Below are 17,917 nucleotides of genomic sequence, written 5' to 3' on the forward strand. Positions count from 1 at the left end.
GTACACTACTAGATGCTGTCTCAGATGCTGCATGTTTCAGATTTAGTACACTAGATGCTGTCTCAGATGCTGCATGTTTCAGATTTAGTACACTCCTAGATGCTGTCTCAGATGCTGCATGTTTCAGGTTTAGTACACTACTAGATGCTGTCTCAGATGCTGCATGTTTCAGGTTTAGTACACTACTAGATGCTGTCTCAGATGCTGCATGTTTCAGGTTTAGTACACTACTAGATGCTGTCTCAGATGCTGCATGTTTCAGATTTAGTACACTAGATGCTGTCTCAGATGCTGCATGTTTCAGATTTAGTACCCTACTAGATGCTGTCTCAGATGCATGTTCTAGATCAGTGGTTCTCAAATGGGGGTCCGCGAAAAGTTTTCAGGTTATTTTTTTTATTTTTTTATTAAAAAAAAAAAAAAAATGCTACATGTTACTTATTACTTCTCAAACTACTTCCTACATGGTGCTAGTCTATCAAAATATCTTGGCTGTCATTGATTGTGTTGCATAGTGGTTTTCTGTACTGTTGACAAATTGTGATATTGTGTCGCTTTGGACAAAACAAAAGCGTCTGCTAAATGACGTAATGTAAATGTAATGTAATAAAAAAAAAAATTTTTTTTTTGCAAAATCTTCATAGTTCAACGAAAATAGTTTATGCTTTAAATCTAAAATGGTTCATGGATTACATTCTAATAACAAACCTATCAAATTAAAAGTCAAGCACGTTACTGTGGAAACAATGAAGCTTAGCCCAAAATCACAAATCAGAATGAGGGGGTCCCCGGTATATTTTCTATCTTGTAAGGGGTCCTTGGCTGAAAAACATTTGAGAACCTCTGTTCTAGATTACACTAGATGCTGTCTGCATGTTTCAGCAGCTTTGAGCCACTCTCTCCATAGCGTGCCAAAGTCTCACCGTCACCAGATTGCCCCATGGGACCTGAGGAAGTGAAATCTCCATTCATAGACGTTTCTTAAAATCCTTATTTAAAGAGTTTTACTTGGACAAACCAAGCGATTCAGCTATATTCAGAGACCATAGAACATTTCACTCTGAGTGATGAACGCAGCAAATGAGCAAGTCCCATACTTTCAAACAGGATTAGTGGGTAGCAGCAGAACGTCTTGGTATCGGGTGACCCCCCCATTCAAACAGTTTCCAATTATTTCCCAACCCTGACTCTTCAGAGAGACAAAGGGCCCTAGTGAATGTGAAGGCGGCTTGATGGTTTGTCTCTGGAGAGCATTTCATTTCTCTGGCTGGAATCATCTCCTTTGTTCTCACTTTAACTCTCGCCATCATATAATCGCCCACCATCTGGGGCTCTTGTTTCTATTCTCTCCCTCTCTCTCTCTCCACCTCCCCTCTTTCTCTCTCCACCTCCCCTCTCTCTCTCCACCTCCCCTCTCTCTCTCTCCACCTCCCCTCTTTCTCTCTCCACCTCCCCTCTCTCTCTCCGCCCCACCTCTCTCTCTCTCGCTCTCTCAACCCCCCCCCCCTTCTCTCTCTCCCTCTCCGCCCCCCTCGGCAGATGTGCAGCACATGTCATGCATGTCGGCAGCAGGAAAACATACATCTGTTGTGAGAGAGATCTCTTGGCCTTTCCTATTCTCACTTTAATATTTCATGGGGTCTACAGTCATCCAATAGCACAAGATTTCACAAGAAATCGCTTCCCACCAATTCTGGCATTCCTTCACTGGTTACCAGTTTGTTTCAGAAGTGACTTGGATGTTGCTGCTCACTTTTGAAAGCACAGATAGTTTTGACCCAGTCATATTTCTGACACCATATGCCCCTGTGAGCGCACCATTCGATCCCTGGACAAGGCCTTTGTTCTGGTCATTCTTAAATTGAGAATTTAAGCTGAGAATTACGGAAGCTTAGAATCACGGAATTGGCTGAAATAGTAAAAGAAATGGCCTAATTATGTAGTAACCTATTTCATAATTGTAAAATAAGCTTAGAGAAACAATTCTGTTTTCGATTGGGGAGTTTTGATGGGGGGGGGGGGGGTCGACTCGCGTGGGACCCTTACGTCACCTCACAAATTGTTTGTCACTTTGACAAACATGTCTAAGAGGGTCTCTGAGACGGCAACGTCATAAAAAGAAAAAGAAAATAAAGAATCGACCCTAACCCCTAAAATTCAAAATAATTTGGGTGGGTAAAAAAATTATTTGGGGAAAAATTAAACAGAATTTGCAAAAAAATAAAACTGATTTCATATTATATGGCCCTAATATTCTAGTCTCGGAGAAAAGAAAAGAAAATCTGGTATTTGCAGTTTGGTATGATCTGAAGGTTCTTAGCCGAACGCCGGTAGTTATTTAGGGCAGGCGTTTCGTGGCAGAGAGTGATTGTTTTAAGTCGGAAACAAAGTAAGGGTCGTGATGAGGAGGAGGCGCTTTGTGGGGAGATGACAGGGGAAGACTAAATATGTGTCAAACGCCTGCCATCAGCTCCACTGATCAACCATTGTCTGATGATGAGGAAGTCTGCTTCATTGGAACTCATCGATAAAGAGGCACCATATGCTCAAAAAAGGAGACAGACTATGAAAAATGAGCCTCATTAAAAATCATAGCAGATTATCTGTGAAAACATTAAGAGTGAAATAAGTGGGTTTAGGAGTAAACTGGCGGTGGACTTGAGGTGATCTAAGGGAGACGTGTCTCCATTCGGGATGCACAACACGGCATCCCGTGTATCGGCAGATAAAGGCTTTCAAATTAAATATCGGCATCGGTCTGAAACAATCATATCTGCCAACATGACAGGCGGATCAAATAACACTTTAATTATGTCCAAATGCTCGATGCTTGAGAGAGGGAGAGCATCATCCAAGCCTGTCTAAGTTCTGTTAAAAAGAAAATGTTACATACATAAATAAAAACAATGCATGTTCTACATAACCTAAGTGGAAGTAGTTTTCTTATTATTCCCAGTGAATGTGTACATTTTGAAAAGCATTATATTTATGTCTGCCTCTGCCAGTGGGCCATCACGATAAGAGTAGGCATAATCATCATGTGTTAATTCCACTACAGGAGCAATCTGGGAACGCAGAGTCTATTTTTATTTGAAAAATAGACTCTGGGACAGCCCTACCTTTTTTCCCAGCTTCCTGTACAGCGCGCCTCTCCTGCCACCGTCACTGCCTTTTCTGCGTCCGTGCTCCACTGTTTACAGTCTAAATTGCAACTTGCACCGTGACTTTACACTAATGTTCTACTGTTGTTGTAAGATGAGTTGACGTCTTCTATGCAGTGTGTTTATGCATTAACGTTATTAGTGAATAGTGAATAGTTACCGGTTAACCGGACGTTTTTTGTTTTTGTATTTACCGCAAAATGAAACACAGTAAGACAGACTCACCCGCTTGCTACCGATGTTGACGGAAAACAATCCGCTTTTACATTCTGTTGAGCAGCAAAATGTCCAGACAGCAGTGTGACACAGTCCACATATTAGGAGCGGGCTCGAGAGTAAGAAAAATCCGCTGTCCCTCGTTGCCCAGATTGTGTATCAGCAGGGCTTTCTTCCTTTCAACGTTAGCATCAGCTAGCATCAGCTAGCCCTAGTATGAACGTTTCAAAGGATTCATGCCAGCGAACCCACGGGACCGGCGGCTCGCCAGGCAGGGCGAGGAACGGGGAGAGAGGTGAGAGCAGAGAATCCATCATCCTCATCACCAATGTTATGTTTAATAACTTGTGGACCACGATGTAACTGTTAAATGTTTTATTTTCATGCGGTCAGACAGGCTCCATGTTTACAATTACAACCAGACGTGTAGTCGGTTATTGTTTTTTTTCTAAACGGTTATGGTTTAATATCCGGTACACGTGTACACGGTGACATCCCTAGTGAATCGCCGAAATGGACGCGGAAAAGGAAGTGGCGGTGGCTTTTCCATCACTTCCGCTTTCCTTTTCGGCTATTCACTAATAACGCATAAACACACTACATAGAAGACGTCAACTCATCTTACAACAACAGTGGAACATTAGTGTAAAGTCACCGTGCAAGTTGCAATTTAGACTGTAAACAGTGGAGCACGGACGCAGAATAGGAAGTGACGGTGGCTGGAAAGGCGCTCTGTACAGGAAGCTGGGGGAAACGGTAGGGCTGTCCCAGAGTCTATTTTTCAAATCAAAATAGACTCTGCGTTCCCAGATTGCTACAGGAGTGACTTGATGTTCTCTGAAATTAGGTGGGAAAGAATGTACACATATTGGATATCTGCAAAAAGTCCAATATCGTGCATCCCTGGTCTCCATCTACAAAATATGCCTCTTTCCTGCTGGTCCTTTGTTAAATGTATGTGCTGTGCTGTGCTGTGTTATGCACACACACACACACACACACACACACACACACACACACACACACACACACACACACACACACACACACACACACACACACACACACACACACACACACACACACACACACACACACACAGGCATCCATCCCCCACACACCAGACAAAAGAGACACAAACTAATAAACACAAGGTTAATTTAGCAGGCTGGAGTTATTGATAACATTTACATGGCATTAGCCCATCACCCATCCGTGTGTGTGTGTGTGTGTGTGTGTGTGTGTGTCCGTCCCGAGGGGCTGAACACACACACACACATAGCAGAATCCCATCTGTCAGTGGTATTGAGTGTGTGTGTGTGCGCACGCGTGTGTGTGTGGGCTTGCGCGTGTGTATGACCGCAGGGGGTGTGCAGTGGGAACATGACAGATCACAGCCCTAAATGGTAGGGGGCAGAAGCATGGTAGATGGAAACGTCTAAAGACACTAATTTATATTAATATGAACATGCTTGTGCATGAACACACACACTTGCATTAAAACGACTGAGTTCCTTGTTCAAAACAAATACTGTATGTAGTAAATAGCAGCAGTCTGCATGTCCTAGAGACAAAGACATTGTAACCTAAATGAAATAGTACAAAACAAGGCTGCACAGAAGGGGGAGGGGGACCAGTCATGGATTTGATGCCCGACTCATGAGAAACAAACAACAACAATTATTTCACTTGCACTGCAGTTCTGGTATTCTCACCAATCCATGCAAGCTAGTTGGGGAAAGAGTTTGTCCACACCTTTTCCAGTGTCCAATGGGGTGCGCCAGGGTGGAATTCTGTCCCCGGTGCTCTTCAATTTATATATGGATGGTTTCTCCAAAGAGTTAAGTCAATGTAACACTGGCTGTATGGCAGGGGATAGCCTTTTTAATCACTTGATGGATGCCGATGATCTAGTTATACTGTCTCCATGCAGTGCCGGGCTACAGCAGCTTCTCAGAGTATGCTCTAGGTATGGCATGATGTATGACATCCAATTCAATTCTAAAAAGAGTGTCGTTATGATCACTAGAACCAACGAGGATAAGAAGCTCACCTTTCCCTCATTTTTATTGGCTGGTGAGGTGCTTGACGTAGTGGGGAAGGTTAAACACCTGGGTCATGGGTGCTCAAAAAAGTCGGCTTCATCGTGCGGGTCCATAAATATCAGATCAAGGAGAAGATGATCCGCGAGGCCCGGGCCAGAAGAGGGAAACTACTCTACCGAGACAGTCCCATTGCCATCTTTGAAGATTACGCCCCGGAGGTTATGCAGCAGCGCTCCAGCTACCGAGAGGTGATGTCGGAGCTTTACAACCAAGGCCTCAAGCCAGCCTTGCACTTCCCGGCCAGACTCTCCATCGTAACAAAGGAGGGAGGTAGGAGAAGATTTTCCTCTCTCACAGAGGCCAAAAAGTATTTGGCTTCCACCGATCACGACACCGGTTAGTCTGGGCCTTTTTTTATTTTTGTATTTTTTCTACTTTTTCGTCCCAGCGAACTCTCGGCTGTCTGGCTAGCTAAGCTAACCAGCCACTTGTTGACTTTTGCTAACAAAGCCGGCAACATTATGCTAGCGTGTTGCTAAGCTAAACCAACTTCATTCATTGACTGTATAGACCTGAAATAACGTTATTGATCCACGGGTCAAACGGATTCACTTTTTTTTCTCCCTCCTCCTCGTTGGATTATTCTTATTTATTTATTTTTTCCCCATGAAGGAATGCCTTTTGAAAATCCACCCATTCTGACACTGGTTAGCGCCAGCAACATTATGCTAGCATGTTGCTAAGCTAAACCAACTTCATTCATTGACTGTAGGCCTATAGACCTGAAATAATGTTATCGATCCACGGGTCAAACGGATTCACTTTTTTTTTTTTCTTTGCCTCCTCCTCGTTGGATTATTCTTATTTATTTATTTTTTCCCCATGAAGGAATGACTTTTGAAAATGCACCCATTCTGACACTGGTTAGCCTGGGCATTTTAATTTTTTCTTTTTGCCCTAGTCTCCATTCGGCTGCCTGACCAGCTGCTAACCAGTTAGCTACTTGTTGCTACTTCTACTGACTCTTGCTAAAAAAAACTGAGACAAAAGCAATTTGAATTGGGAGATAAGCCAGAGAAACTTTTGGCACGACAGCTCAAGGGCGCTCAGGCTTCCAGATTAATCTCTTCCATCAAATCGAAGGGGGGCACCCTGCTGACCAATCCTAAGGAAATAAATGACCGTTTCAGGGAATTTTACAGTGAACTCTACTCTTCTAAGTGTGATGCCACTCGGTCTGATTTGAGTGACTCTTTTGAGACACCCAAGCTCAGTGATGCTACCAGAGAGGACCTAGAGTCTGATTTTACAGTGGAAGAAATGGCTTCCGCCATCAAATCATTCCCGTCAGATAAAGCAGCTGGTCCAGACGGATTCGGAGCCGAGTTTTACAAGAAATTCTGTGATATCCTTGCCCCACTCCTCCTCAGAATGACATCTAGCTCTAACGAGGACACAATTTTGCCTAAGACACAATATGAAGCTAACATCTCACTCATCTTAAAAAATGGGAAGGAGCAAGCAGATCCGGCCAGCTACAGACCCATTGCACTTCAGAACAATGATAGAAAAGTAATTACTAAAACTCTGGCTACCCGTTTGAATAAGCATCTCTCATCCATCATTCACCCCGACCAGACAGGGTTCATTCCCAACAGGCTTTCTTTTTTCAACGTCAGGCGCCTTCTCAATTCCATGCATGCAGATCACAATAAGACCCGCGGTGCAGCAATCTTGTCACTTGACGCACAGAAGGCATTTGTTCAGGTTGAGTGGCCTTATATGTTCGAGTCCCTACACAAATTTGGATTTGGCGATTCATTTATATCCTGGGTAAAGCTTATATATGCTAGTCCAACATGTTCAGTTATAACCAATGGCGATAAGTCGACCAAGTTTCCACTACTTCGCTCGGTTCTTCTGTACTAAATTTATGGGCAGACTGACCATGTCTAGCAATCAGATTATAATGGCTCTTGGTGACATAACTAAGAGTGATATGAGGTATACATCATGCTTCTGGAAACACTGGCGCCAAAGTTTGTATATCTTTTAATTTATATTTCTTAATCCTTTTTACGGCTCTCCTCAACGTCGCATTGTTGGAGCAAGAGCATGTGTGTTTCTTATGCACTTCTAAATGTTTCCTGTATTGTCCATTGTACTGTATGTCTCTTTATGGACCCACTTGTGTCTGAAATAAAGTTGATTAATTGATTGTTGCTACACTACAACAGAATATAGAAATTATGTTATTTAGATCAGCTATTCTCAACCACTGGGTCGTGGGCCACTGGTGGGCCTCAGAGCACCGTGTAGTGGGCCATGGAGGCAGTGGTATTGCCAAATATATTAATACAAATAAAATACAAAAGTGTGATTACAGCTAGTTTATTTATTTTTACATCTAAATGTCCTCAAGAATTACATAGATCAAAAACTTCAAATTAAAATGTATAATTTCATTGAGTTTTTTTCCTCTCTCTTTCATTTATCTGGGAAGGTGGTCCTCTGAACTGTTTTAACAATCAGAAGTGGGCCTTAAGTTACAAAAAGTTGAGAACCCCTGATTTAGCTGATCATACATAGTAAAGTCCCCAATAATGTCTAAGTAAAGATAATGATATTGTGTGCTGCTGATCTGGTGGTGGTTTTGTGTTTGTGTGATTTTATTCCACGTTTCAATTACTTGACTCACACACCTGACCTGCCCAATGCGATTTGATTGGCTAAAAACGTTTACATTTTCTGCCAATCACACTCACGCGCAAGTCAAAAATCAGCTTCTTCATCATTTAGTGTAGCATCACTTCACACATATTACTTCGCATGTTCGCTGTATTTCATTATCTGATGGCATCGAAGCTTCTGTGTTCTCTGTACTGGCTCAGTGCCACTGGTCCAAAAGCTTCACTGTTAATTCTTCCAGGCAGCGCTCCAGATGGCCAGCATGCTATTAGCCGAAAAACAATACCGCTTTGACCAATAAACCCTTCACGCCGCATCCAAATGTCAAAGCACTTATGGGCTCCGGCCCGTAAGTGGGAATGAGAGTGCAGACAGAACTTTACCACCGCTCTACACTCGCAGTTTGACAGTAATGCTGGCTAGCGCGCGGCCGCATGCTGCGCGGCCCGCTCTGGTTCCTCGAGCTGCCAGGAACAAATGGCTCTCTTCTCTCTCCTAATGCCCTGCTTCTCTGGCTCCCATTATCTCCGGGACGCCGTTCAAATAGATCACGTTACTGCTTGTGGAGGCGCAGTAACGCTGTTCAAATAGATCAGGTTACTGCTTGTGGAGGCGCAGTAACGCTGTTCAAATAGATCAGGTTACTACTTGTGGAGGCGCAGTAACAATGTTTAAATAGATCAGGTTACTACTTGTGGAGGCGCAGTAACGCTGTTCAAATAGATCAGGTTACTACTTGTGGAGGCGCAGTAACGCTGTTTAAATAGATCAGGTTACTACTTGTGGAGGCGCAGTAACACTGTTTAAATAGATCAGGTTACTACTTGTGGAGGCGCAGTAACACTGTTTAAATAGATCAGGTTACTACTTGTGGAGGCGCAGTAACACTGTTTAAATAGATCAGGTTACTACTTGTGGAGGTCCAGTGACACTGTTTAAATAGATCAGGTTACTGCTTGTGGAGGCGCAGTAACGCTGTTTAAATAGATCAGGTTACTACTTGTGGAGGCGCAGTAACACTGTTTAAATAGATCAGGTTACTACTTGTGGAGGCGCAGTAACACTGTTTAAATAGATCAGGTTACTACTTGTGGAGGTCCAGTAACACTGTTCAAATAGATCAGGTTACTACTTGTGGAGGCGCAGTAACACTGTTTAAATAGATCAGGTTACTACTTGTGGAGGCGCAGTAACACTGTTTAAATAGATCAGGTTACTACTTGTGGAGGCGCAGTAACACTGTTTAAATAGATCAGGTTACTACTTCTGGAGGCGCAGTAACACTGTTTAAATAGATCAGGGGCCCGTTGCACCAACTGGTCTTAACTATGCCTGGTCGTAACTCCTACGTCGGTCTTATTTAAGACCATGGACTTGAGCCTGTTGCACCAACACGGCTTATGTCTGGTCTTAACTATGCTGGTCGTAGCAATGCGCGTCCATGTGAATTGCCAGGGAATGCACCCTGATTGGATGATGTTGCAAAAAATGTCCCTCGCGACCTGCTTGGAGCACTGTGCCACTACGCTCTATCAGCCACTACTGTAAAACACCCTCCCTCCTCTCCCCCTCCCTCGCTCCGGGGGAAAAATGGCGGCGATTGAGCCAGAAAGACAGTCTGAATGAAATTGAATGTAACGTTCCCAATTCTATGTATTAAATTCTAAAAAACTAACGGCAACATTTTGGAAGGCTAAGCCACACAACTACTGTAGTTAGTTATAATCTAACGTCGTACTTTCAAAGACGGCGAACTGGCGGTGTTACGACGATGACGGTCAAAAAGGTCTCCGCGGAGATCTCTGTTACAGGCAGGCTCTACGCCTCCTCCTGACCAGGCGTAGGAGTTACGCCTGGTCGTAGTGAAAATAAGGCTTAAGCCGTCTTGGTGCAACCGGCGTAGCTGTTAGGTCGTAAAGTTACGACCAACTTAGCTTAAGACCAGTGTAAGACCAGTTGGTGCAACCGGCCCCAGGTTACTACTTGTGGAGGCGCAGAAACACTGTTCAAATAGATCAGGTTACTACTTGTGGAGGCGCAGTAACACTGTTTAAATAGATCAGGTTACTACTTGTGGAGGCCCAGTAACACTTCAAATAGATCAGGTTACTACTTGTGGAGGCGCAGTAACGCTGTTTAAATAGATCAGGTTACTGCTTGTGGAGGCCTAGTAACGCTGTTTAAATAGATCAGGTTACTGCTTGTGGAGGGCCAGTAATGCTGTTCAAATAGATCAGGTTTTAACACTTTGAGATTGATCTTAAATGAAAAGTGCATGAAAATAAAATGTATTATTATTATTATTATTAGGTTATTGCTTGTGGCGGCCCAGTAACGCTGCAAATATGGAGGCTCAGCCTGGAGCACAAACCAATAAAAGCAACCCCCAGCGTGGTGCGGCGGGAGGTGGCTGAGGCCCGGGGAGGACAGAGGTGGGGTCCCTTGGCTGGGGAGATGAGTGGAGGGATCATCTTACTAAAATAATGAATGAAGGGAACATGTGATGTGGCTATAAACCTCTGTGGAGCACAGTAACGGGACAGGACACTGCAGAGAACACAGAGTTCCAGTTCCTGTATAGACAAGCCACACTGCAGACAAGCCACATACAGTACAGTGCTGGACTTCAGGTTTGGGCCGATTTTCGATCATAATAGATATAGTTGGTCTGTGTGGGAATGCCCACAATACATGGGGGTAAATGGCAGAAAGGAGGTGTCGTGACAGACAGGCGGTTTCCCCCACGCTGACCATGCTCTCCACGGTCTCTGATGAGAGTGAGACATCACCTGACTGCAGTGTTGGGCAAGTTACTTTCAAAATGTAATATACTACATATTACTAGTTACTTTCATTTGAAAGTAATAAGTTACTTTACAATATGTCTGTGTAGAGTAACTCGTTACTTATTACACTACTTTTGCATTACTTTCACCAAAACAACAGCAGCAGCAGAATGACATCGCTGCGCCTTGAAGTCAGTGTAAACAATCCAAAATTCTAAATGTTATTCTTTCCTTTGTTATTGTCATCTATAGTGGTTGTTTGCATAAAAACACACAGTTTGATAAGGAAATTATTGTATCTTTATTTAAATATGTGCTTTGATTTAAAAAAAATACTCAATTTGTAACTTGAGTTACTTGACAAAGTAACTGGTATAATATTACTGAAATCCTATAAGTAATAAGTTATATTACTGAGTGACTGTTAAAAGTAATATATTACATGTAATATGTTACTTTTGTAATTAGTTACCCCCAACGCTGCCTGACTGTATCGAATATCGTGATATTTTCCAAATATCGCAATATTTCCTGATAACATTTTGAAAATTTAAAAAGGTAAAAAATTAAGAATGTGCACAATCTGCCCAGCTGCTGACCCTAAGAGCGTTATATTTGTTGCTGCAAAGGAAGAGGTGAAAAAGAAAGTATTGAACACTGAACAGCATATCAACCTCTCAGTGCTTTATTCATACTACAGTAGTAATAATATGTAATGTATGTATTAAACATAAAAAACAATAACAGAAAAAAGAACCATCCACCTGCCCCCATATGATAATATTGTATATCATGATATTTGAGGGGGACTATATCGCAATATTTAAATTTGGCTATTGTCCAAGCCTACTGGACTTTAAATGGCTGTTGATGCCAGCGAGGTCCTGATTCCCGGTGATGGACAAATAGCGGCAAACTATGGTCTTGACTGAGAAACACGTCGGCTAAGATCGGGGGAAGAAAGAGCAGACATTTTCTCAGTGTAACCTCGAGTCTCAGTCCTTCATGTGTGAGGGACATGGTGGTCCAGACAGACTTGAGGGTGCTGGTGGGTGGATGAAAGATATACACTCTTTACCCGATAAGAGAGGAAATCAAAGCACAAGCATGGAGCCGAGGGGATGCTGGGATGGGATGAGTGAGGGCCGCGTTCCCAGATAAAAGCATCGCTGGCGCTGGGCTGAAATGATGCGTTTCTGCTACACAAAGCACGGGGGTTGGTAACCTAAAGTGTTGCATAACTGGTCCTCAGAAGACAAGTATTGCACATAACGGTCACTTAGAGGCACTTCTATGATGCATGCTGTAGAGGAGGGCTCGGAGAGTCAGGATTATTATTACACTTCAACTCATAGCCAGTCTATGGTCTCCATGTCTTAGACCAGGGGTTCCCAAACTGTGATCCACAGTTTGGGAACCAATGTCCTAGACTGAACACAATCCAGCCAACCAGAGTTTGGCGAAATATCACAATAATATAGTATAATAATAGTAAATAATAATAATAATAGTAAAAAGAGCAGTTGGTGATCGTTTAAGCATTGAAAGATTATCATGAATCAATAAGGATAAACAAATAAAGCTCCACTCCTGAAAAGCTTATTATTATAAAACCAGGCTTTGCTAGACTAAGATCTGATGCTAAGATCTAACAGGAAAAATTAGTCTCCTAATTGAGGCCACACAAATATGTACGGCAAGATTGTTTAGCCAGAGGACAGTCAATGTTTATCAATCAACAACGTCCGCGATGAAGAAATTGTACCCTGAAGGCAACCTTTTCCTTGAACTGGCAACTTTGGGGACTGATACTGATCAGCTTTCCAAATCGCCTGCTTGGAGCTCTTCAACAATCCATTTGTGTTGTCGGTTTGAGAGACAGGGCGAGTGTAACCACAGCCTTGTTGCCTGTTAATGGAGGATTAGTAAAGTGACCCAAAAGATCAGAGGTGATCTCCTCGGGGGATGTCAGCCGGGTAAGGAGGCTGGAAATGAATGACGCTACTTCCCATGCAGACATACCTGCTGTAGCCCTTTCTATCACATTGATGCCGTTTCTGTACTGCGTCTACACACAAGAGCTGCCATCATCTCACCAATCTAGAAACACTGGTCAACGCTTACTGGTGGACATGACAAGCTCTCTGAGATAAGACAGTTAGTACATCCAGTACTTCCAGTACACAGCAGGTTTTGCAATATGTACATAAAATATACAGGGTTTCCTCTATATGCATTTAGTAGCGGCGGCCCACCACTGCTAAATCCTGGCCACCGCTGCTTCAAAATAAGAGAACATATTTTTGGGGGGGACCTGGCCAAGAAAGGTAGCATGAAGTTACAGAATACAGATGCAAACAAACATTACATTATATAAGATCACTTTTATAGAGAAATAAATGGTGCAAAGCACAAAAAAGTAAATTCGCGCAATTATCCGGGCCGGCGGTGTCGTACGACACGCGCTTAACCAAAGTCCCCCAAACCCCCCCCCCCCCCCCCCCCCCCCGGCCTCGCTGCTGAAAACAATCCTGGAGGAAACACTTGATATATAGTTTACAAACAGAAATGTATCAAAAATCCTACAGATTTCTTCGAGCGCTATCAAAATAAAATCTCTGGCCCTAATTACAACATCTACTGATGACACTGGCAATCGACTTTCTCGTCAGTGCAAAGTGAAGTAACAGCAGCGGGTATAAAAGGACGCTTCCAGCCCCACATGCCCTTTTAAGGTCGGTCAGAATTCCACAGGCTTGTTTAATAAATCAGAGGGTCTCCAGAGAGCAAAGCAAAACATGGAAGGCTCCTTCCAAACTCAGCTTGACCGGGAAAGAAAACAGCTCGTCTCCGAGCTAAAGCCTCGCGCGGTATGCATGCACTCTGGAAGCCAGGCTTGTTACGGCCCTCTGGAAAAGCGCTGCGAAAACCTGAAAACATTGGAGGTTCCTTGACCTGACTGATGTGTCTATTATGTGACAAGAGATATGGGTGTCATGTGACGCAACATCACTGTCACCATGTTTTCAAAAACAACAACTACCACCCTAGCCTCAGTTACTCTAAATATTGTTTCAACTTCTTTTAGTATACCAATTCTGAGCATTTTTAGTTATGAAATAGACTGAACATAATTCCTGATCTTGAGAATATCTGCACCAAATCTACATTGTTGCATTTAGAGACCCTGCTGTATCTTTACACCACCAGACTCTGGACTACATTACCACCCTCTCAGGGCCTGGGACAGAACATAGCATTCTGTCCGTTCTATCTTCCTCTCTACCCCCCCCCCCCCCCCCCCCCCAGGCAGCAACCAACATGTGCTGTATTTATTTGTTTTGGATGTTGTTGGCTGAGAGTGGATGTTCGCAGCAGCAGCAGCAGCAGCAGCAGCAGCAGCAGCGCTCGGCTCGCTCGGTGGGGTCATCTCTGACTGGCAGCCATGTTGGCCCTTTGCTAGCAGCTCGTACTGTAATTATGAAGAAGTCGTCCTCTTTCTGCCCACATACTTATTCAACACACACAGACACACACGTGCTGCACACACACACACACACAGACACACACGTGCACACACTTATTCAACACACACAGACACACACGTGCTGCACACACTCCTCTCATAGGTCAGTCGCTCTATACAGTAGGAGTAACCCAATTAACCCAGTAGCCCAGGCAAGGCGAGGCTGATAAACCCTACAGGTTGAACACTATATAGAGTTTAACATCAGTACTGCAGGTAACTGGGCAAAGAGCAGAAACTTACAATTAACCTTTTAGAAAGTCTTATAATTAACCTCTTAATGAAGTTCCAGCACACTGCACTAATCTTTTCCACGGTACAGCTCTGGAAAATAGGCGATAGCGGGTCCACACATCTCCATAGTTGTTTCTATAAAATATTGCAGAAACGTTTGAGGTCGCTTTGAGGACGACGAAGTGGATGCTGCATAAAAATGAACATGGGAAGAAAATGGGGCTAGAAGGACACTATGCTGGCTCATAAATTCACATTTTCTTTTTTAGATAAAAACAAAAATACAAATCTAAACATCTAATAGTTTTTTGTTAGTCTGTGATGATGTTACATGTTAACTTTTTACATATTTGGATGTCAATATTAACATATTACTGTATTTAACAGTCCTTAATTAACATGCTGCAGTAATAATACTACCTTACCCAGGACCGGGTAGCAAAACAAACGGCTATTTATTGTTCCTTTTGTCATCACCCCCTCCAAATATTAGATTGAGGTTGAATTACACAAAAGCACTGGATGCCAACATCAGACTGTTAACTATTGTTTTATCCTTTTGACTTCACAGCCATGCAACATCATTTCTGGATCCTGAATCAATTCAAAGTATATAGAGTGGAGCACACCCAAAAAGTTTGAAGAGGTGCAGACTAATGTTAAGACACCTTTATGGTGTTCCGACAATCCGACAATATAAATGGAAAGATGGAGAGGGAATATAATGGGGAGGGAGAGAGCATGCAATAACGTCTGAGGCCGTATTTACAGCCAAGACACTGCAACCACATGGTTTGTGCCACAGCCAACTGAGGTACCCGAAAGACGTTCGCCAGGGGCGAATTTTCCACTGGGGACAGGGGGGACATGTCCCCCCCACTTTCAAAGCTTAGATTCTATCCCCCCCACTTTTTAAACTGAAAAAATCATGGGTAAACTGAAAAAAAATCATGCTTACGCTACTGTTTGACCAGCCATCATATTCTGGCTGAGAATGTGAATTGAGTTGCTGATTATAAGCTATAGGCTACTCCAAAAGATTGCCACGGATTTCCTCGTCTGTAAAAAGTGCCCTCTCCAGACCCTGAGTGCAGCATTTCTAATGGCGCTCTGTATGGAAAATCCCCTTTCCAAGCCGTCCCTGAAGGCAGCAGAGCCAAGAAATGAAAGCGTCAAACTTCAAAGCATAGCAAACCAGCCTATGCACACGTGTGACACAACAGCAGCACACAGACCGTCAGACTTAATTTGAGACAGACAGATATCACTATCAGGTACATATGCCTAGGTGGCCATTGGCCAAAACAAAGTATTATACTGTTTTTTCATCTTATTTGTCAAGTAGGGATCTCTCTATCTACATGCCGACTGAGTGACTGACAAGGGTCTTCTAGGCAATCAGGCAATGGATAGCATTACATGATAAAACGGACTTAATAACTGCAACTGCACAATTTGGCTTTGATAGCATTCATCTACTGGATTGTTGTAGGCTATTAGAAGGGGGCAGTGATACCCGAGGCTCAAGAGCCACATACGGCTCCTTTATGGGTAGTTCTGGCTCTTTTAAGTCCCAATTAAATAAATAATTGAATGAATAAATTGCCTAACTAAATAAAAAAAATACAAAATAAAGGGAACAAAGGCCATTTTTGGGGGATTGTGGCTCTTGCAAAGATTTTTTTTTTCAATGTGTCCCCTTATTCCTTGCTCTTTGGCGGGGGGGATGCTATTCAAGGACAAACATAATGAAAGTGAATTAGGACGGCATGGAAAGCAGTGGGGGCAGGCAGGAAATGCTATAACAAATATGTTGTGGGTGGGTCTGGGTCTGGGTAGTGTAGAGGTAAAAGCACTCGCCTACTGTCCCACCGTGGAGACCCGGGTTCAATTCCCGGCAGCGGTACTTCCGGCTTGGTCAGACGTTCCTACAGACACAATTGGCCGTGTCTGCGGGTGGGAAGCCGGTGGGGTATGAGTCTTGGTCGGTCGGGGCGCCTGTTCGGGTGGAGGGGAACTGTGGAGAACAGCGTTTTGCCTCAATACCCCAAAAAACCACAGGTTCCACTGTGCAGTTACAGTATAGTTACAAGACCCAAAAGGGACTTTTATAAGCACGTTTCTCACAACAAGGGAGGGAGGAAAACCCCTTAAATAAACTCTCTTTCAGACTATTAATCCAACCAACATGGTTAGAATCCACCACAACAAAACCACTCTATTGCGCACAGTGGCTAGACAACTAATTACAATGAGTCACATGTTGGCAAATCTCACCAAGAGAACATAGGCCTCTGTCATTGGCTATGCTATATTGGTCTATGGTATGGTTAGACCTTGGGCTTGTTTCTATGATGGTCCACATGATCCTGATAACACAAATTAAAATCTGCCGAGGGCTCCACTCTTACCTGGACCTGCCCTTTGCCCATGATCTTGTCCACGATCTCGTTGTCGTCCGCGTTGAGCTTGCTCTTGTCGTAGCACTTCTCGTAGCACAGGATCCGCAGGCACTGGGAGCCTTCCAGCTCGATCTCAAACTCCTATCGGATGACAGAGGTTAGGAGGGTGAAACATTGGTCTTTGGATAGTGAGTAAAAACAGCCAGAGAGAAAGCACTTTGCCTGACCTCGTTCCACTGTGGCTCGGTGGTGTCTCTGAAGACCCGGGTTTTGGCCTTGCTGACAAAGTATCCATACGAGTCCACTTCCAGGGTACAGTAGAGATCTAGGAGGAAACACAGGAGGCAGACAGATCCATCAACTATGGTACTGAAGTAAGCTTAACAGGAAGTAAACTCTGTAAAGTTCTGTGAAAACTACATTTAGGATCCTTGACTGCTATGTCCACCAGACATGCGATATCTGTGAAACGTAGATGACACTGTTAACTCAAATAATAATAGCCTGGGGGTGTCTGGGTAGTGTAGAGACACAATTGGCCATGTCTGCGGGTGGGAAGCCCGAGGGGTATGAGTCTTGGTCGCTGCACTAGCGCCTCCTCTGGTCGGTCGGAATGCCTGTTCAGGAGGGAGGGGAACTGGAGGGAATATCGTTATCCTCCCACGCGCTGTCCTGCCGGGGAAACTCCTTGTTGTCATGTGATAAGAAGCAGCTGGCGACGGCACGTGTCGGAGGAAGCATGTGCTAGTCTATGGCTCTCCCCAGATCGGCAGAGGGAGTGGAGCAACGACCGGGACAGCAGGGGGAATTGGCCAAGTATAATTTGGGAGAAAATGGGAGAAAAATCATAGCCTCCGTT

At 43.7% G+C, this 17,917-nt stretch overlaps 1 protein-coding gene across 3 annotated transcripts in view; it reads right to left on the reverse strand.

The window, feature by feature from the left end:
* abr (ABR activator of RhoGEF and GTPase) overlaps positions 1-17,917 on the reverse strand; it is a 387,908-nt gene that overhangs the window by 77,954 nt on the left and 292,037 nt on the right. For all 3 annotated transcript variants that reach the window (XM_083650474.1, XM_083650477.1, XM_083650475.1), the window contains 2 exons: positions 17,286-17,383; positions 17,068-17,199 (listed from right to left, as the gene is read on the reverse strand). In XM_083650474.1, coding sequence (XP_083506600.1) covers positions 17,068-17,199; positions 17,286-17,383 — 230 coding nt within the window. The remainder of the gene's footprint in view (positions 1-17,067; positions 17,200-17,285; positions 17,384-17,917) is intronic.

This window comes from Poromitra crassiceps (assembly GCF_964638095.1).
Source record: "Poromitra crassiceps genome assembly, chromosome: 1".
NCBI classification, from domain to species: Eukaryota; Metazoa; Chordata; class Actinopteri; order Beryciformes; family Melamphaidae; genus Poromitra; species Poromitra crassiceps.